Source organism: Sipha flava, unplaced genomic scaffold (genome assembly GCF_003268045.1).
Source record: "Sipha flava isolate LNK unplaced genomic scaffold, YSA_version1 88_pilon_pilon, whole genome shotgun sequence".
Lineage (NCBI taxonomy): Eukaryota > Metazoa > Arthropoda > Insecta > Hemiptera > Aphididae > Sipha > Sipha flava.
This window is the reverse complement of record NW_020273630.1, coordinates 2,055,656-2,078,686: the sequence shown is the minus strand read 5'-3', so window position 1 is coordinate 2,078,686 and position 23,031 is coordinate 2,055,656. Positions and strand designations below refer to the sequence as shown.

At 30.9% G+C, this 23,031-nt stretch overlaps 1 protein-coding gene across 2 annotated transcripts in view; it reads right to left on the bottom strand.

The window, feature by feature from the left end:
* Positions 1 to 254: 254 nt before the first annotated feature.
* Positions 255 to 23,031, bottom strand: part of LOC112693554 — a 46,419-nt gene continuing 23,642 nt past the window's right edge. The window contains exon 2 of one of the 2 annotated variants that reach the window (XM_025568671.1): positions 255 to 741. In XM_025568671.1, coding sequence (XP_025424456.1) covers positions 577 to 741 — 165 coding nt within the window. In that variant the 3' untranslated portion in view covers positions 255 to 576. The remainder of the gene's footprint in view (positions 742 to 23,031) is intronic. The other variant, XM_025568670.1, reaches the window with a different exon arrangement.

The window sequence follows — 23,031 nt, the reverse complement described above, 5'->3', positions numbered from 1 at the left end:
ACACCGGGAGAAGATTGTACAGAGCTTTCGAATGGTTACTATCATTATATAATGACATTCAGACAGCTTTTCACCATGTTGCTGTGACGATTAGTGGGCAATGAATTATCTAAATAGCATAATTTTGTGTTCAAAAATGTATTTTAATTGTTCACAAGACGTAGTAGTAGGTATTGATAGTCGTGAGCTCTTAAAAAATTACTTAACACCATTATTTTAGCGAACGTTTATTTATTTGTCATTAACACGTAATGGAACAGTTCAAACATATATGTATTTTAAGATTTTAAGTAAACACATTTTGACACTTTGAAGAGAAAAATAGATTGTTCGCACAATAATCAAGTAAACCTACGGACTACGCAAAATTATTAATTAGTGACGAAAAACGTTGTGATGTAATACTCGTATAATTATTATTATTATTATTTATTCGGCTTTGAAAAGCGAGAAAAATCTCAAATCGAAAAAAACAAACGGACTCAAACGACATTTTGTTATTAATATATATATTTATATATAATGTATTGTAATTTAATTAACTTTAAAATTAAAATTCACGTTTCGCGCGTGATCTTAAGACCTAGGCCTCTGATGGTGCTGCGCTGTTGGGTTGAATAGTTCCATTATTGACTTCTCGGGTATGCTGTACTCCCGTGGTCTTAGCCGGTTATAGTCACCAACCGAATCCACGTACGGTCTTTCCATCTCTAAGTTGGGCTGTACGCCAGAGTCCAATAACTGGAAAAAATAAAAATAAAAAATAAAATGTATTTTATTCGTACGAATTTGTTTTATTATCATATACTGGGATGGTATTTTAATTTCACACAGGTGGACAACAAGTATAAAATGTACCAACTTAGGAGAATCATATAATACCATAAAATGAACTGTATCATAAGAATTAAAATTAGCAAATGTTTGTCTTATAGCGATTTAAACGGTAACTATATACATAAGCCATCATAATTAATAATAATTAATCATAATTAACATAAATGTTACATAAACAATTGATAAATAAAATTATGAAAAATAAAAATATAATATCGAGTATACGAGTTTATAAAATATAAATAAGAAAACGAATAAAAATTATTAGCATGAATTTTTGAATCTTATGTGTCGATTTACCGACAAATGTGTTTATTTTAAGCTGTGCACCTAATGTTTGAATAAAATAAACGAAATTAAGTTACGTACTTTAAACTACAGTATACTCGTATATTCATAACTGAAAAGGATGATTACTGAAATAGTATTACCGTGAAATGGATAAATGTATTTCGGAATTTAGTTTCAGTTATTTTTATATTTAAACATTTATGCATAATATTTTATAATCCGTTTAGTTATAATTTATTTATTTAGTTTTTCATCGAACTATATAAATATTGTTATTTATAATGGCATATCGAAATCATTGTTAGCAACAGGTACTTTTTTATGTTTACATTATTTAAAGAATGATTTTTTAATTTTTTTGTTCATAAAATAAGACGAAGAAATCGTGTTCTATAGACGAGGAAGTCTTGTGTTATCATGAAATGTAAAGGTAAAATTTGATACGAAATAATCGAACCGAACCAAATCGAAGAACACATTTTCTATTTCTCTAGCTGGATGAAAAGTAAAATACTTATCAGAATAATGATTTTACGTATGTAAATTTCAATGTTTCGATTTCTCTTTGCAAACAGACTCTTAAATACTTTATCGATAATATTCAAATCAAATCCTTACTATGAATTGGATATAAACATGTAATATGGTTAACTATTTGCTGATGATACGATTTTTTACGCACTACTTCCGATATCATAACGACAACAGATAAGTCATTTTTTTGTTGCATTGTCCACAGTGGTAATGCATACTACATATCGTTTGCGTAACTTAATTATAATGTCGTTTGTCACACCCAGAACATAAAACGATACGATAATAATAATCTCAGTTATTATTATTTTTGAGATTTCTTTAATGATTTCTTCAATAATTATCTTTCACTGTGGATTTAAATTAAGAACTTGTAAATATTGTTTAATTTCTAAGATACGTATATACGTACGCATGTATGTTAATAAAATAACTGGTGTTAACTTTTACTCAATTAAAAATTAGAAAATTTTTTTTAGGTTTTGTTAAACAGTTATGAAATTGAGTATTTCGTAAAAATGAGATATGATATAAAGTATAAATGCTATTTAAAAGAAACTTTTGTTTTTTATGTAAAATAGTTAATACAGTATAAATTCTCTAATTCCTTTGCTTATGTCATGCGAACACTTAGAATTGAACGTGTTTATGTAAACAAAATAAATTACTTGCCTAATGTTCAACGTGTAATAAAAATAAAAAATAGTTTTATACTACCAGATGTACTTTTACTATACAAATTATGATTTAACATAACAACGGTTGTAAAAAAAACTTGAAAGTTTGAAATTGGTATTATAATTAATTTTGAAGTTTCATATTATTACACAACAATAGAAGGAAATAAATAATTTTATTTATATTCGTATGTATTATAACAATTAACATTGCTGATAAATTACATAATATTCAAATGCCATGTTATTTTTATTATTGGTTATAATTGCAACGTTCGTTACACATACATTTTCATAAATAATAACCGTAAGTAGTAACAGTGACTTTTTTTTTTTATATTTAGCTTTGCAATAATAATAATGATTTATAACCGATTGTGTGCTCACTATACAGAACATACTTTATACCCTATGCTATTCTTTTTACGTTTATATATTTAATTTATTAAAAATATTCGATGAAGTAAAACTGTTCGAAAACCCATTTGTACTCGGATATTAATTTTATTAAAATATAGGCCTCAATATATATAATTTATTAAATAAGAAAATATGAGAAAATTCCTAATAATAAATGTATATGTTTGCCCTTTCAATGTTATTTGAGTGTATCTTTTGTTTTTTTTTTCACTTTGAAATCAACGACGGCCTCGGAACTGTTTTTCACAATGCTTCGAGGCATATCTTATGTATTATGTAAAATTGTTTACAAGTGCTGTGATATTATAACGCATGTAAATCTTAATTAAGATTAGGGTAGTTTTCGTATTGTAAAAAATAAATTGAATGAAAAATATTTTTGCACGGTGAGTACTCGAAATTAAAAAAGGGATTTTAACTAATTGTGCACAACATTTGTGAAACAATAGGTTATAATATTTTTTAAATATTTCCTAGCACTGCGAATTGTTTTCTTTAGTATACAATGAGTGGCTAAATTACTCCATATAATATATAGCTCAAATTAATGATAGAAAAAAAAAGAATTAACAATGTTTTTAAAATTAAAACTGCCCTATCAAAATAATTGATTCTGTCACATATACCGTTAGATAGTACGGTGCGAGTACTTCGTTTTGAGGTATATGCTAATCAACTGGTCACGAATATTCGAAGGGCGCGAAAAAACTAAACGTCGCTTCACGGTAAAAAAAAAAAAAGTGTACCAATAATCTGATCAATAAATCCTAGCAGTTCTTGTCTATTGGCTCATAAATATTATCTCGATTTTAATACTGTTATTAGGCGTAGTAGCGGTCGTTAAGTTGTAATAAAAACATCTCCCGATTTGACTGTAGACAAATACGAAATTGTATGACTTCATTGCGTTAATAAACGTATTTAAGGGGAAACAAATTATAATTTTATTTAATTAATTAATTTAATTTTACTATTCTCGTGGGAATTTCGCACAAAGAATTTCACTCGGTTACAAGTGTGTGTATGGCATGCGATGGCCAATCGGATAAAGGTAAATGGAGAGCAACGGGGAGGTCCACCAGGTTCCTTAATTATTTACATATTTTCTCTAATCTATATGACGCCAATGATCTCCTCGTTTGGACTGGATTGCACATCCGTCGGGACGATGATGAATAAATTGCACTAATGCAATTCCAGTTGAGCGTTTGCGTGTCCACGAGTGTATACAGCGTATTATATTGTATTGTAATGCGAAAAGAGAAAACTCGTGTGGAACGCATTACGTAAATCGTGTCGACGAAAAGCGTGCGGTAATACAATATACGAATAGATGACCGCCGTCGCTCGGGAATACATCGGTCATATCCATCCGTTTGGTGTTCGCGATAGCTTTTGAATTCGTCGTGTACGGGGACGAAGAAAGGCTGTTGCGAAGACCGAGAGTGCCTATCATATTATATAATAATATTTCTATGTGACGAAACGGTTTAGGCCAGCGGTGTTTAATCTTCCGTGGCTTCATGTGGATCCTTCTAAAAATAATAATTCAAGTCCAAAACCCCCCTCACCCGAGTTTATCAACAATACAATTAGTTGTTTCGACAGCTAATTTTATTGTGTACACTTCGATACCAGTCGCGCATAATGTTACTGATATAGGCTGTACGTAAGGGAAGCGTCATGTCAATGCTAATGGAGTGTGAAAGGTGGAAATATTGAATAAACGAGGTCCGGAGAAAAATGATTCTGTTATATTATGTTTTCTAGTTATTATTTTTGATGAAGCGTTACTACATTTTTCCAAACCTTGTGCAGTTCGATCATCGCATGTTTTCCGTGCGATCGTTGCCTTTTTATTTTAATTCAAATGTAATTATACTGTTATATTATTAGTATTAGGTACGTATCCGCACTGCTGTATGTGTATCCGAGACGGAATCGCGTGTACTCAGGGCCGAGAAAAATTAATGTTTTTCGTCTTGTGCGGATTTCACCGTTTGTTAAAAAATATTATTATTTCCAGACCGTTCCCCGACGCGCAACAATCGCAATATCAGCCTACTCCTTAACAGCCTACTCTGTTAACCATCGTTATTCACCGTGCTATTATTATTAAAATATTTTTTTTATAATTACAATAATTATCGTTATCATCGCGATGCACCCGCGTTGCCTTCTCATTAGTTCGGCCACAAAAATGTGCCGTAGCAGCACGGGTGAAAAGGTACGGTAAAAACGAAATAATGGCCGAATTTCCCGTAGCAATCGCATTCGGCCATCGCATCCGTTATGGTGTTATATTTTTTAATAATAATACTGCGATCACAGTAATCTCAAAATTCATCTCCGACACCATGCGTCGGTTACATAGAAAATAACTTAGTATAATAAACGATTTTTATGATAAAATCCTGTAAACGTCGTCTCGCGCGATATGTACAATGTTCATCTCATTCTTGTACTATCGTTATGATGTTGTTGTTATGCAACCCACACGCGACTAGTGCTTACTCCGTCACACAAGCGTATACATAACTAAATATATATATGTTACGAGCAAAGTAGACTATCGGGCAATGGTTTACGGCCCATATGAAGTAATGTTTGATTGTAGTGCAAAAATTGGATTAAAATCATTGGTACTTCTAATATCAATAATTAATAGATTAAAAACCGAAGAAGATTTAGAAGCTACATCCATGAATACTGGAAATCGATGTGAAGTTGATAAAACATTGATTAATGAAAAAATTTAAGAAGTAAAAATAGATTATAGAATAAATAAATAAAGAACTACCGTAAGAACAGTCAGGTGCAAATTTAAAAATGTAAGCGAATCAAATGAAAGAAGCATCTTAAAAGATCAAAAAGCATAAAAAAAAAAAAAATTTGTAAGGAAAAAGTTGGTGAAACCGTCAAAATCAAAATATCTGATGTAGATAGATCTTTGCAGTGACCGTCGTTGTATTTTCGGAACTATCCAATAAGGTAAAAACGAATTTTACTATACATTTATGTACAATACATATCATTTTAATATTTTTATCTATTATTTTATTTAGCGAACCACTGAAGAAAAGCTGGAACACACATATAGCCGTAACCGGTTTACTAAGTGTAAAAAAAAATTAGTTATTGTAAAGGATGTACGTGATCTAACAGTTACATTAAGAGAAGCAGCAAGAAAATATTGAAATTTTGGAGGACAGGGTTACAATAATTGTAATTGTATTAAAAAATTTTCAAATAACAAATTTTAATGTAAGGTGGTCAGGAATAAATATAACTCAAAATGTTATTGTTAAAGTAAAATAATGTTCAACTAATAAAATGTTTAACAAGATTAGTAATGTTTATAATTGCATAAAAAAAAAAACTTTTCATTTACATTGCTCGACCTAGACTGAGCAATTCTATACAGCCCGAGGCAAAGTATAGTTTTGTCTACATTGTCCATCATAATCCGGCAGTACCATAATGCTTGGGCAATGTTAACATTGCCCGATAATCCGTAACGTATTTGACGACGTCATATTATGAAGTAAATGAGATTCGCGTTCTATAGCATTCACACGTTCGATTCCCACGACTTAGGACACGCGTAAACGCAATGTTTTGTTTGATTTCAATTTTGTTTCAATTTATCGCGTACCGCGTAATATTATCGTACTGGAGTATGTACATATACTCTGTATACTCTGTTAATAAATCTGTAACAGCTTAACTTTGTTATAGTATTCGAGTAATAGGCGAAATCCGGGTGTCCCCGAGTCCGAGACGGTGTAATCTGATAATATAATTTCACGCAAATCCTATTTCGCACATCGCCGGATTTTTCGGTGAACGATAAACGGATCGCGAGATCATCTCACATTCATCTGCACGAGTGGCGAACTGATGTGTATCGTTTTTGTTTCCCGGTCATCGTCACTAGCCGCTATCCACTGGTAGGCCGCCCGGACGACCTGCTCATTATTTTTATTTTACTATTTCATATTATTATCCGAGTTGTGCGATACGAGTGTTTCCATTTTTATTCGACGGGTAAATTTTACATTTCGATCGATAGTGCATTTTTGAAAAATCTAAAATTGTGTATGCACGTATAATATAATGAGGTATTCTGTTTACTCTCAGTTCGAAAACAATGTTTTAATGTTAAAACTACACATCGGTAATCCTTTTCAAAATATGCCAACTACGCTACTACAGGTTTCGCAGGATTGCTCGAACTTGAAAGAAATATATTATAACACGCTGTGCAACGTATATTTATTATTAATGTACGATGACCGCGAAATCGTTATGTCTTACACTATTGATTTTCGTATCGGTACCGTCTGAATTGCGTCGTTGTTTGTTTGCAGCATTCAAATGTCGCATCTCGAGAACCTATCTAGTGGTCAAGCAGTATAATAATGTGTAGGAGTAGACAGAGAAAATGATATATCGGTGTACAATATCGTTCCGCTTGATATTAGGATATGTTCCGGTCTACGATTGTTCAGATTAAAAGGACCTCCGACTGACACGATATCGCTGTACCGTCGATTGTGTCCCGTTCTCTATCCGTAGTGTACAGGAAGTACGCAGATCCAGAGAGACCGAGATGGAGGGTTTGCAGAAAAACGGAAACGATTAGTTTTTTCGAATAATACTATATGTTCTTCTATCGTACGTAATTCGGTTTCGAGTTTATTGTTTGTACGACGTGTAATATTCAACAGTTTTTGTTTAATGGCAAAATCGGTAATTGTATTACGGTTCAAATGGCACCTCTTTTTTGTCTCGACCACGGTAACAACTACGAACCGTATTGTTGTAGCTACAACATATGCGGGGAATGGATTAATACCGACCGAAAATCTCAAAATGTCCTCTCTTAAAAATACTTTAATAAAAAGTAATATTCCTAATTAAAAAAAAATAATCTTATAAGATATTATTTTTAGGCCCATAAAAATCTTAATTGTTTTATAAAAAAATATATTTCTTGTTGTTATTTTTAATAGTATCTATTAAAGTAGTAATTAATATTCTTAATTTTTATTAATAGTTTGAGTCAATCTAAAAAAGACTCATCCAATTTTGAAAAAATTAAAATAAAAATATTTTATTCGTCATCTGTAGCATATTTATCAATTTATTTTATTGCGCTGTTTGACTGGTATATTATTTTAATAAATGTATGAATTTACATGAATATATATAAGTTTCTTCGTTAAAACTTAATAGTACCAAGAGTGAATATCACGATACAACCGTATAAGGATACCGCCACACACAATTCGAAATGTCTATGGCACACGGTATAATAACAAATTTTATTAGATACTCGTAATTTATTTGATAAGTTTAGGGAAAATTTCTACATTTTGAAAAATTTGTAATAATATTTGTATTATACACTACAAGAATATCATTTAGTGTTTTATGTAACGTAATAAATATTGTTATATAATGATTATATATTTAAAGATTCGATACCACGTGCGAGCTAAACAAATCATAGCCAAAAGCAATATTTGGCTGAATAATAAAGAACTATATTATTTATGATAATTATATTTTTTAATTTTCGTTGTGGAATGATTTACGACATATACCGAACGTTGTAATAATAATACATATTTTCTAATGTGTCACAACGTATTTCGCCGGTAGACTGCAGTTAACATTAATTGCGTTGCACCAGCGAAATATCTAATATAAAATTATTGTATTGACATATTATTGTACTGAATTTGAGATGGTTTTTACGTGCCTTTCATAAATATTGCGATGTGACGCATTCGATACGAGTGTATGGCGTGGCGCGTACGTATTGCTGCGGTATTTTCGAAAGTCCTAGTGCAAAAACCGATTGATTAATAGCGGACGATAACAAAGCACCTAATGTCGTTTTAATTTATAATTTTGGTATCCGCGTTACACGAACAAACCGAATTACAACAACTACGTTATACCGGTGTGATCGGTTTTATTTATTATTTAAAATATGCTATGTTTGCCGAGAAGAAAGATATTGCGTTTTAAATGTACGTACTAGCTACGTTGTCGTAACGTGGCAGATGGTTAAGCAACTCAAAAAAAAAAAGGTCGCTCGTACGGAAACGAATAAGTCTTATATACGGCTTTACCTTGCACCATTGATTCAAAGAGGACACAGTTGCGAATACAATACGTCGTAAATGCGCTTTTCATGTGCTCCGAGACAACAGGAAGTACTTATAATATAGTCGTATGTATTATTATGCATATATAGTTAAACGATTAAAAAGAAACATTGTAGTTCGCACTTTTTGCTCGGCTTTGAACTCGATACGCAATCAACAAAGCGATATTCGATTATTCACCGCTCATTGAACTTCAACACGGTAATTAATTCTCAGGAGTTCAATTATATTCAGTGAATTAAATATTATTACACAATCGACAAACCTACGAGTGAAAAATCCCTTTGAAAAAAAAATAATAATAATAATTAAAATACGACAGTAAGTCGGACATGTTGCAAAATCATATAATTTTATAATTAAAAAAACTGTAATAATTTCATGTACAAAACATATTTTACTACGATATATCTATTATGTACTACGCTCCCGTGGATTTTTGTAAGTTACCGAAATTTCTGCAAAAATAACAATTATTTAATTAATGAGTATTTCAAATGAACACTTTATTGCGTAGTATGGATTGTTTTCAAAGTACGCGGAGAACGAGTACAAAACAATCGCGCACATGTTACATAATATTCGCAACATAATTGTAATAGTTTTTGTCCACTTATTGAGTGCAAATGGATCATAATGTCAAATTATAAATTACGCCATTGCCGTGTTAATTGTCCATTCCCGTTGCGTTTAGTTCACACATTATGTAAACCAGAAAATGTACGGTCTTGCAATAATCATATGGATATTGAACGAAACACATATTGTATCTGATCTGAAATGTGTACGATTGCCTGTAAAATATCGCGTTATCCATGTTTTCTGGTCAACGGTTTCTATTTTCTACATTTTCGACAATGTACACTTTGTTATGCTGATAAAAAATATTTGTTTAATTGTGTCACGGTACAAAAATAAGACATCGGAAAAATCCCACCGGCACGAGCTTTTGTTATATTTTTATTTTCGTTAGATTGATATCATTGTAATGGCCGTCTGGGTTTCTCGGCAAAATTAATTTTCCACCTTAGATGCGTGTGGCACGGAGAAGACAACGTCGCTCTTTCTCTCTCTCTCTGATTAGCGTCTAGTGTATGAACCGTCAAATTTAAATGGTTATTAAACAAGGCAATCGTGGCAGCTCGGAGGATCGTGTTATCACTTAATCTTTTTTTTCATCTTTTATCACTATCTACCTGATAACTCATCATTCGATACAAATATATGTACAACGAACACTATAAAAAAAATATTAAAAAAATATATATATATATAATATTATTCAGCATAAAGCAAATATTAACATTCTATAAACTATAACATTTTCAAAGTTTATTGACTTATTTTGACTATATTTGTTGGGTAAAAAAGCTTGAATATTTCTTACTAAGCTTCTGTTATATTGTTACAATATCAGTTGAAAAATATTAAAAATACATGGGCACGATTTTTTTTTTATAAGCCTTTAAAATTTGAATTTTAACAAAATTTATCAAAATTTCGAAAATTATCAACCATTGTACTTAAAAAATTATTAAATGTTCAGTTCTTATAATCAAAGATTGAAAATTTAAAACAAAGATTCTCATAAGTAGTTCATACTGTAACCAAAAAATCTAAAAATATATGAACACAGTTATTCTTTACAGACATTTTAAATTCAAATTTGGTCAAAATTGCATATTAAAACCAAGAATAATGATTTTAGTTATTTTATTCTCCTATCCTTTTCAACATCTTCATAGCCGATCAACCCACTTCTCCCTACACGTTCGTTGCTGAATACGCCGATGATAAAGCTATCCTTTCAACTCACGAAAATCCTATCATTGCCTCTATGCAACTTCAATCTCATCTCTCTCGTTTGGAATCCTGGTGTCAAAATTGGAAAGTCAAAATAAACGAAACCAAATCCTGCCACATCACTTTTACCCTTAAACATCAAATTTGCCCCCAAATTTCTTTCAACAACATCACAATTCCAACCTCTCCAAACACAAAATACCTTGGTATATATTTTGACCAAAAACTAAACTGGGCCCATCATACTAATAACATCAAAATTAAACTAAACTCTCGTCTTCGTTCTCTTATTTTTTTTTTTTTAACGCTAAATCAAAACTTACACTTCACACTAAACTAAACATATACAAAACTCTCCTTAAACCCATATGGATGTACGGTATCCAAATATGGGGCTCTGCAAAAAAGTCACATATAAACAAAATTCAAATAACCCAAAATAAATTGTTTCGTTTAATAACAAAGGCTCCTTTCTATGTATCCAACCAAACCTTACACTCAGACCTTAAAATGAACACTGTTTTCGAAACCGCTACCAAATCATACACTCGTTACCACAACTCTCTTTTCGACCATCCTAACATCCTAGCTAAAAATCTAACCAATCCAATGCCTGGTAACCCTCCCAAAAGATTGAAAAGAAAATGGTGCCGCGACCTACTTCAATAATTTAACCTTATGACTCTGACCTGGAGTGTCGCCAGTGGGCGGCTTCTCCTTTCATGTTTTCTGACTGTAACCTTAATTGTTAACACTTAAGCTTATTATACACAATTTGTATAGATTGTTTAAATTCAAATAAAGAACAAAAAAAAAAAAAAAGTTATTTTATTGTAATTTAAAAATATTATTCATGGATATATGAAACTTTTAGAGTATATTGTTATATTTTAAACACACAATGACTTTTTCAAATGTTATTTTTTTTGGCAACTACCTGCTGTAGTAGTTACTAATGCTTAATACCAAAATTAATTACTTTAGTCACAATAATATCATAAAATATGCCTACCTATAGTAATATTATAGGTTGACATATAGTCTTCGCTCAGAATCATTTTTTGTGTACAATGATATTAAATCATTGAATTCAAATTTAATATCATCCATTACAATAACCCACTTGTAACCTATTGTACAGCAAAGTGACATCCACTTGCCCACCTTTATAATTTTTCTATTTTATATAAAACCTGTATTTTTTGTAAAATCATTATTTATTTTACCTACTAGATATTTCATCTTTTAAATTAACTACTGCATGGGGGGCAGTTCGCTTAATACAGTTGTTATATATATGTCAAACACTATATTCAAACTAAATCATAATATATTTTAAAGATGTTAAAAAAATATATAAATTTAATACAATAAGAATAAACTATCCATAATAAAACTAACTTTTTTGAATGAATGTGAACTATAAAAAAATATTGGCTTACCAATTTACCATTGGCAAACATTAAAAGTTTGTGAAAATTGGAGATGTTGAAATGTTATTAATAATATACATAACAAATGTAATAAATTATAAAACAATACTTGAAAACTTGTCTAAATGAGTGATTTTTATTGTGTACTTCAGTAGTCAGTTATATAGTGATAAGAGATGAAAAAAGATTTAGTGATAACACGATCCTCCGAGCTGCCGCGATTGCCTTGTGTTATTAACGTTTTGTTTTCTATAGATTCGTCAACAATCGCAACACGTATTACTTTAATCTGATTATTTCGCCCGAAATAGTTGCGTAAAATCCATTTAAACGCGAATCGATTACGTTAAGTCTTGAAACCCCGTAAACACGATCTCTCGAAATGTTTGAAAACCGCCACTGGGGTTCTCGATGTACATCAACGTGGAACTGCGGAAAAATCGAATTATATATCATCGGTTGGGCGGGACGCAATTTCGTCTTGTGCTCGACGTCGACAAAGCGCAATTAATATATTAGTGTTTCGGAATCGTTAGCGTTTCGACGAGGTGTTAACGTGTAATCAACTGCACGCGAAATCTTTAATCGTTTTTCCGCTTCGCGGGACAATCGCAACCGAGAAAACGTCGTTGAAATATATACGCAATATTCCTTACCCCGGTGCAAGTGTTCCTGGTGCAATAAACGCGTTGACGTACAGAGAGACCTAGCGCCAAATCTTTCGGCGTGTCCGGGTGTGTTGTTTCGAGGGTTTTTTTCACCGAGCTAGGGGACCGCGGAGGGCGTTCGACTACTTTGTTGGAACTGTCCCGACGATATTTTAGATAGACAGTTTTTCGCAGTCGATGTAGCCCACTCGGACGGTAATAAATTGTGACAAAAGGAAACACGAAAGAGCACAACTGCGAGACATTCCGAGTACGTGTAATGTAGAGAACAGGGAAGTATGACTACGTAGTATTGTAACGGTTTCGATTGCGGACCATTTACAATACTTCATCGATTACATAAACACAAGCGTATTAATATATGCACTGGAAATCGGTTGTAACAATGTCGGCTTAAAGTGTTATGACAACATTTCGCTTATGACAGTTAACTGCGAATTTAATGAATAGTCCTGGCGGAATCTCTATGTTTTACTCTCATCACGCCATAATCGCGAGTTGGAATAAAATATTGCATTGTAAAAACGAGTTTCAAGATTCTGCCGTAAATTTATTATCGGTCATAAAACTTATAGTACTAATTTTATAGATACAGTTTGATTTCAGTTATTAGAGACATACAGTAGTATATTACGTACATTATTCAGTTTAGTAATTGATGTGCGATTAGTATTGTATAATTTCATAATGTATATGAATAAATTATAAATATATATAAGTCGTTCGGTTCTAGGACATTTCGGCAACAAACCATTTCGTATACATGTAATAATATACATAAAATTTAGAATTTTATCTCGAAATCATCTACATTCATCCATATACGAATTGAATACTTCTTTTTATGTCGGCATTGTCAAAATCATCTAATACCGTCAACACTAATATTATCCAAGACATACATGAGACCATTATATGAAAAAATTTCTTTATTTTTATTTGTCTTAAGACTTATTTTACAGAACATTTTGAAATAAAAAGTTTAAAAATAAAAAGTTCGAATGATAATCATGATGTAATAATAGATAATATTCGATGGTTCAAGATTTATTTTAATACAATTTTATAAACGACCGTTTATAAGACACATCATACATGTTTACAGCCAATAATAGATAAATATCGGTACATAGTTGTATCTTATTATTTACCTGGTAAAATTTTACCTCTCGTTTTCAAATTATTCGCCATACTCGATGTAGACGGCTGCACATTTAACCACGGTCCTCTGATTGTGATATAGTTGGTATATAGTGTTTGAGGAAGGGGATGAGATGGTTAAGAATTAACGATTCAAAGGGTCAATGTTAAGGACTTGGTGGCGCCGAAATCTGGGACAAAGTACCCGTAAGACAACTGAAAATATATGACAACAGCCTTTGTCTTCCGGCCATTATTAACTGTTATAACTGTTGCGTATTGTGACCCGGTATGTTTTTTCAAAAGAGTGGTCTGAACTCGGAATACGGTTCAGTGACATTGAATTCAGCGTGGTTGTTTCAGAAGAGGGCACTGATTTCAACGATTTGGCATCGATTAGGCACTGCGTCAATTAAGTTATTTTGTTATTGTTATTAGACCGCACTTATTCTTCGTATAAATCTTATATGAGAGTGAGAAATAGAGTAAAATAGAGTGACTATTCGGCATATGGGTTGTCGTCAAATGAAACAAATTTTTGATGCGTCAAATTGTTTGTTCTAGAGCGAATATCATGTACATTTTAAACCGTTACATTATTGTTTATTACGTTTTGAGAGTTATCAAACTTTCTTTAACCCAATGATTTTGCACGTACACATTTGAACATACCTATATATATATCATCATCGTAACCAATGCATTCAAAAAAGCAAATTTTTTTTTTACCTAAAATACATTATTGCCTAAAAGTGCTCATTAATAATAAATTATAAAATACAGTACTGTATGTATAATAGTAAAATTAAATAGTAAATATCTAAATTAGTTTTAAAAAATAAAAAATCATGTAATAATACACTTATGGGTATTAACACGTTGATTGAGAAACTATACAACTACAATTACACCTTCATGCTTTTTTAAACTATTATTTTAAAAGGAAATACAATTTATTAAAGAGGCATTTTTTGATCTATTTCGGGTAACGGTCTTTGTAATGCGATCGTTATTATTTTGCTCATGTTAACATGATAATATTGATAATTTTTACTGCATTATTCGTAGTTGTTGAAAAATGCACAAACACATTTAAACGTATTTCTAACGTCGTTAATTATTATTATACTACTTTTCGCGTCGTTTATGTAACACTTAAATATACTTATTAATTACAAGTAATATAAGTTACGCAACCAAGTGGAATGTTTTGGTATGTAAACATATCATAATATGTTACGTTTCCTTTTCTCACCCCTTTTCTGGTGATCGTCAATTGCTGTTTTTCTCCTATTTTTTTAACCGCAACATGCACCTCCTCTAAAATATCCTGTAGTCGCAGAGCGGTCGATCGTACAGACACTATTACGGTCGGCTAAATATGTTCGCTTTTGCAGGAACTGCGTAACATTTAAGATCCGGGACCTTAGATAAAACGGAAATTGCATTTGGTTTTGTTACGATTAAATTATTCTACTCGACAAGCCTATAAGTCTGAAACGGAATATACTTCTGGTCTCGTGTGACCCCGTCCTTAACCATTTTCGACGATATAAGAAAATCACGACCTATTTTTTTTTCGGAAAACTCATCAAACATATTATATTGTATTTGGATACGCGTCGTTAGGCCAATGGGTTGAATTCTTCGTAGATCTCGTACAGTAGTATAATACAGATTAGAAATAACACAAACCATGCATTCATTTGGTTATATTATATTTCCTACACAATTCAACATAGATATAAACATGTACAAAAACTTATGTCCATTTGTTAAATTATTATATTGTAAAGATACAATAACCGCAAAGACTTGAGGAGAACTATAAAAGACTAGCTTGTTGATTTATTACCAGTAAGAAATGTATTTGTATAGTTTTGTTATAATGATATTGTAAAATAACAGTTTATAATAGTTTTATAATCGACAATGTGTGTGTGCGCGTGTATAATAATATGTGTCATAATGGATGATTGTAATAAAATGGACGTTCGTGGGAATTGAATTGCACACAATAATATAATAATACAAATTATTTTAATACGTAGCTGCTACCGTAATAATAATAAATATATGTGCAGTACATCGTTCTATATAATCGTCGAGTTTGTAACACTTTTAATTTTTTCGAACGTCCAAAGAACTGTTAACAAATCCAAAGAAGACGATTAAAAGCGAAACATGTAAACAAACGCGTTATATTATATTTATCAGTTGTACATACACATACATATGCATGTAAATAATAATGTGTCCGTTCCAGTTCTTGTCGATTTTTCGACGTGTATTCTTATTTTTCTCTCTTAAAATCGCGTCATGGTCGGCCTGCTGTGTTTGAGACAATACTTTATCAAACGTAACAACAAGTTTCGTGTTCGTTTTTCCTTTCACTAGGATCTTCAAAAATTATGTGTCTCCTATTGTTCGACGGGCGAACATACGCACGTCAGACTAAAAGGAAATTGCATGATATTACACGGATTTTCTTCTATTCATTTTATTTATCTTGAATGTGTATGTGCGTGTATATATTTATAATATTATATCGATAGTCAAATAAAAATCACATGTGTTTCTTCGATTTTTATTTTTACGTAAGAGACTGATACATTTTTTGTACTAATCGATTTTGTGTAACTCGGCATTACTACAGAAATTTCAACTAGTACGGGAAACGGTCAAATAATGCGAGGTTTTGATTTTCAATATTGATTTGTATTTTTATTATTTAGAACTATCATCTTTGACCGAAAGTCAGAAATTGAATTAAATAATGTAATAATATAACTGTCTGGATGTAACTAATCAGTATTTAGTGCTTACACACGATAAGACTAGCAGCGGTCTAAAAGATAAAAAAAAATGAAGCATTGTTTCTAGATGATTAAAAATACTTTCTCGGGGAATGATAAATTCTGAAAATATTTACGAATCCTTTTAGCGTAACGAGTCTTGCACACGTTTCGTAATATTTCTTAATAAATGCTATTTCAAAAATTTATTTTTATGTTCAGTACAATACGTACATTTAAATATTTTTATCTTGATAGATATATATATATTTTTTTAGGAATTTCCATGACTCTATTACAATCTACAGGGTGATTAAACGTTCAGTCATATACAGAAAGTTCGTGTTGGTACCTTTACATCACGCAATACAGACACCATATTGTTTATATGTGTTTATATAAAAACTGTTTTGTGGCTCTATTTATTCAAACCATGCTGAAAAAAGCTCTGTTTTGTCCCACCTAACATCACACATATCATTTTTCGTCAATTTCTGTGAGAGAAACTTAATCGTTTGCCAAATGCAAGCGAATAATAATGTATTAAAATTCTATACGACTTGATACAAATGTATTACGAATATTAAAAGGAAATTTTATATGTACATAATATATTTTAAGTAGAAATTATAGAAATTTTCTGAATAATTTACGTTTTTGCATAGTGACGTTTGTATTATAAAAATTGTTTTCCAAATCAAACCTTCAAAAAAAAATTAATGTTTTTTAAATCGTTCTTTAACGATTATTATAATATACATGGATGAAAGATATTTCTATAATGTGAATAATCCATCCTAGTGTCTGAAAAAAAAAAGATTTACTAGTTTATTTTCTCTTTCCTAATTGTTTTGAACTTTTGACGTATGTTTCAACGTTCAATAGCTAACTTAATAGAAACTCATAGAGTTCTACGATTGTTTAATGAGCTAAATTAATATTAAGATTATTCACGGTTTTAAAACGAATTTTATAAATTATTAAATATACTAAAATATACTATAACACAATATTTTATAAATATAAATTTCATTTTCCACTCACTCATACACTGATCGCCTTATAGCCAAAGCTACCTAAACAATCCATTTGCCATTTTGAGGAATAGTTCTTATTTGTTACTACTGTGTATAGTAGTGAATGATTCTTTACCTTTTTAAGGGTAGAAACAGTTTTGGGCTCCACGCTAGATGTAAAACATTTTTAAATTTCTTGTTGCCTTGAAAATATTTTATTTTGTTTAATATGTTGATTTTAATAATTACCTATAAAGGTGTTTGTAACCTAATATAAATAAAAAGAAATATCATTAGAATATATGAAAATTGTACACTTTTTTCTACCTATTTTTTTTTTTTTTTTTAATCGGAATATTACTTGCTGTATTCTAAAATAGTAAAATATTTCCTCAGTGAGAAAGACAATTCAGTTAGTATAGAATATAATATATAACGCAGTACCTTGATACATGTATATTATGTAACGCAAATCGATGTACCTATTGTATATTAATTTAATAGTATTAATATTTAAATATTCTTATAAAGTTAATTAACATAATTTTATAATAATTATAGCACTACAAAAAACATAATTATACGATTTAACATAAATTATTAGCTTTTTGTTGCCAATACATGTAGGTTGAAAAATATTAATATTTTAATTTTACAATACCAATATTTTGTGTGTAGGATTTTATTATGTTTATAAGTAATTTATATTTATAAAATAATTATGTTTACGTTACATTATAATTTTATATAGTGTTTTTTGTGATTTAAAAAATGGATTAGCAATATTATTTTTAGCTTAAAACTAAATAATATGTCTGCTTTCTCTTTTATTTAATCATTTTTGACATTTTAATAAAATACATTTTCAAACATAGTTACTAGAAGAAATTATTTCATCATTATTATTTGTATACTTATCTAATGTTTAATTTAAAAATAATTTAATATATTTATAATACATTTATATATCGCGACCGAGTGTTTGTTTTTCATCGTAGAACTTGTATAATCTTTATATACATTTTGTACACATATATTGAATACCTATATTTTATAGTTATGTAATTTTTTCATCACGTAATAAATATATTTTTTTTACTTTTTTTATTAAAACATGAAATTAGATTAAAAAATAAATACAAACGCTTACTTAATGCATTTTTAAGTTATTTACAATATTTTTAAAATTTTTATTTAATACAAAAAAAAAATACTGAAAGATCTAAAAGCGTTATCAACAAAGCACCACGTATTTAATTTTTGATATCAGTCCAGTAGTAGGGTTTAAAGATAATCATTTTATCGGAGGTATAGTATGTAAAAATTCGGAATAGAAAATTAACAATAATTTCATCACAAAACCATTGGCTTCAAACCTAACCTTGCGAACAAAAAATAAAAATAAAAAATACAAAAAAATTGAGTATAACTGATATTAAAATATTTGGTTTTTTATTGAAATATACAGTGAATATTATAAGACAAATAATTGGTCATACTTATTTCATATAAATATAATTTTTTGTATCTATTCAATTTTAATTCAGTTATTGTTATGGACCATAAAAATATTAAATCAATAAATCAATACGTATATTCTAAGAATGAACTACGTGTTTGAATAAAAAAAGAAAAATAGAAATTTATAAATTCGAAGAATTTTTTTGTATTGTGTTTTAATATAATTTTCAATGCTATCAAGAACATTCAATGTTTTCGAAAACATAGACCCACTGAATATGTATAAGCTGCGTGACTTGTAATTTTAGATATACTATTTATAGAAATGGAAATAAAAAATTATAATAATGTGGAAAAATTCAGAAATATTTCTTCGCGTGCAAATCGGAACGTAATTTTTTACGGTTTACGATCGGTTTCAGTGTTATATTTTGTCATCGTAAATCATCAGTATCATGGTGACTGTATGATTTATCATAATTTAACTAAACCCATCCCGGTGTCGATGTCGATTTCTACGTATATTTCATAGGCCTATAAACAATAGGTATGTGTCAACATTGTGTTTGTGTTATTATATTGTTTCAGGAGAAATGTATGTATGCGTGAATGCAAATAATAACATTTAAAAACAGTTACTGATAATGTTAATTTAAACGTGCTTAGATTTGATATGCTTGATAGAATATTGCAATTTGCTTTGTAAGTTTGCGACTTATAAAATACTTCTTCGATACTCATTGTAATAGTGTGCGATGGATCTCTGAGAAGACAATGCTGAATAATTATACTGTCCATCTAATTTTTGCTCACAATAAATCTAGATGATACTAGCAGATTATTGACACGGTAAAAGTGATTGACTAGAAAGTATCATAATCTTATCAAGACTATTGATCCGAAATTGAATATTACCCTTAATACATTATTGACGATTTGGAAATTCGAAATGTCATTTCCTACATTGGTACACGTGTAAGTATTTGTAAATATTATCAAATAATTATTAAACGATTCAGTGTTGTATACCATTTTATGTTACTACTACTACTACTACTACTATTGCTCATACTGATATTACTAATACAGCTATCACTGTACACACAAAGCCGAAACACAATAATCAAATTCAATTATAATTGCGATACTGCAAAAAAAAAAAAAAACGAATGAAAATAAAGCGCAATATTGCTTGTTGTTACAAGAGAAATTTTGCTGTTATATTCAACTGTCGGCGATATACCGTATCAAGGCGAACATGACAGGCGAGGAAACTTATTTATACTATGTAATGTATGTATATAACAATGTGTTATAGTCCGCAGATTTGATAGTTCGTACACTGAATGTTATATACATTTATATATATTTAATACAACACTTTTGTAATCTATCATTACAGATGTGAACTCATATACTTCTACGATTTATTGAGATTTATTGTTACTTGACATTATTATATCACATACGTATATAAACAACACGTTTTTGCGCTTACTGCGTATATCAATATACAATGCACATGCGATCGTACAGAGTGAAAACTCTGTATACAATATAAAAGCCTGCATGTACATATTATTCTAATAGGCAACGAAGCAACTGTTCGCGTCGTGGCGGGAGAATTTCAACGAATCAGCTATGCATTTTGTATGGATGTTGATTTTTAAACGTTTAACGTGTGTGCATCACTCGTCTGCAGTGGCGAATGCTGACTCTGATGTATGATCATGCTCATTTATCATAATGTTTTATAATTATATTTAATTAATAATTAATAAATAATACAAACATTTGTATTAATTTATTAATAAGACTTTAATTTAATATATATATATATATATATATATATATATGTACAACAACATTTACTTAAATAATATTTAACCAACTAAACAATATTAAAAAATAGTACAATAAAACAAAATGAAGAAAAATTGTCATATACTCGTACATGTAAATTTTATAAATTACGACATTGACGAAGCGCAACAGAATGAGCATGCCCTGGGTATTCTTAAGCATGCCTGGAGAATTCGCCACTGCTCATCTCGTTTTTCCATATCCCTCTGAACCAAATAATATTATTGTATTATTAAAATTTTAAATTCAGTATTGTCTTATTGTACCTACTTCTTTATAAAGTTATTTGCTGGGCTAACCAGGCTATTGATTTATTTTATCATATGTATTTATTTATTTGGTTTTTTTTTTTTTTAGTTATTTTAATTATATATTTATTGTACCACTATGGACAACTAAAATTAGTATTTATCAATTTTATTATATTCTTGTTGTAATTAAAAAAAAAAAAAATACATTTATGTCACTACTGCGACTGGTCCCTCAGTGCCATCGTTGTCGCCCAAACAGCACTCTTAAAAATTGTGTTCTGTAAGATATGTCACATGTACATATACTATTCTAAAGTATTTATCGCATTGTAGGTGTGAATAAGTGGCTAGAGCGAGCTAGAAATCTAGCTAAAATCAAAGATTTCCTTGTTGTAACACATAATATCAGATTAATTATGTTTAATAATAAAATAATTTATAAATTAACTCGATGCTTTTAATCCTTTAGGTTTATTTTTTTTTTTATAAAATTTTTGCTCTAATCGCTCTCTTGAGCTGGTCCTTTGAAGAGCGTTTTAATGGAGTTTCATTATAGTTGCGGGGTAGAGAAGTGTCTGTTAACAAAACAGTACTACAATAACACGCGGATGTATGTTTTATAAACGGCACATCGAAACCCTTGTTATACGTCGGTGTACAAGTAACGATATCGCCCGAATCGAAATTTCGAAAAACGGAACCGACTCGGCCCACGGTTTTCTTACGACTCGACGAATCGCCCGTGTCTCGAAGCGGCCTGTCCGAAGACAGGATGCCGGACATACGTGCGCTTGGGTGGGCGCACCCGGGCAACATCCGACGTCGACCGTTTGTGTCGCTCGTACAATATATAACAAACGGTCATATCGTGCTTATGTTGCGAAAACCGCGGCGTGAGAACTTTTATTGTTTACGCGCGAACAGACGAACAGAACAACAGTAACAGTAACGATAATTACATTACGGACATCTCCGGGCCAACGCACGGGTATAAAAATGATATGTTCGTTTTCTGCGATTGGGCAACATTTTCGTACGGACGCGTCTCGGTCATGGCTCGGTCGACGCTCGCTGTGACATAATGACGCGTGTGCTACACGTATAATGATAATACGCAAAGAAGATGGACGGGGGGAAAAAAATGTAAAGCGGTCCTTATAAAACGTCGCACACGTAATGTTTGTAACGATAACGTCCCGTGGACGCGCGCGTGTTCGACGCGCTGTAAAATATTACGCGTACACTGCCGCGCGCGCTCGTTCGGAAAACGAAAGAAAAAACCGACCCATTGTGTTTGTCCGACGAACCGCGGCCGTGCGAAATCGCGTGTGCCCCGTCGCTGCCGACTGTCGGTGCGCGCCCAAAACGTACCGGATTATCGCACGCACAGGATTAGCGTGAAACTTTTCGCGTTCTCCGTCCGAACGTGTTCTCGATAACTGTTAAACGATATCGCTGACGGTTGTTTGACCGTCGGCATTTTCGTGCGTCGAATGCACCCCGTACACACACACACACACACATGTTTATTCGTTCAAATCGCACGGGGTGTGAACCTCAGGGGTTAAAATCGTAACGGTATCATCATTTCGACCGAACCACGTGTTGTATTTGCGTCTAAACCGCATCTTAAACGTTTTCATCGTAAGAATCGAAAACGCGA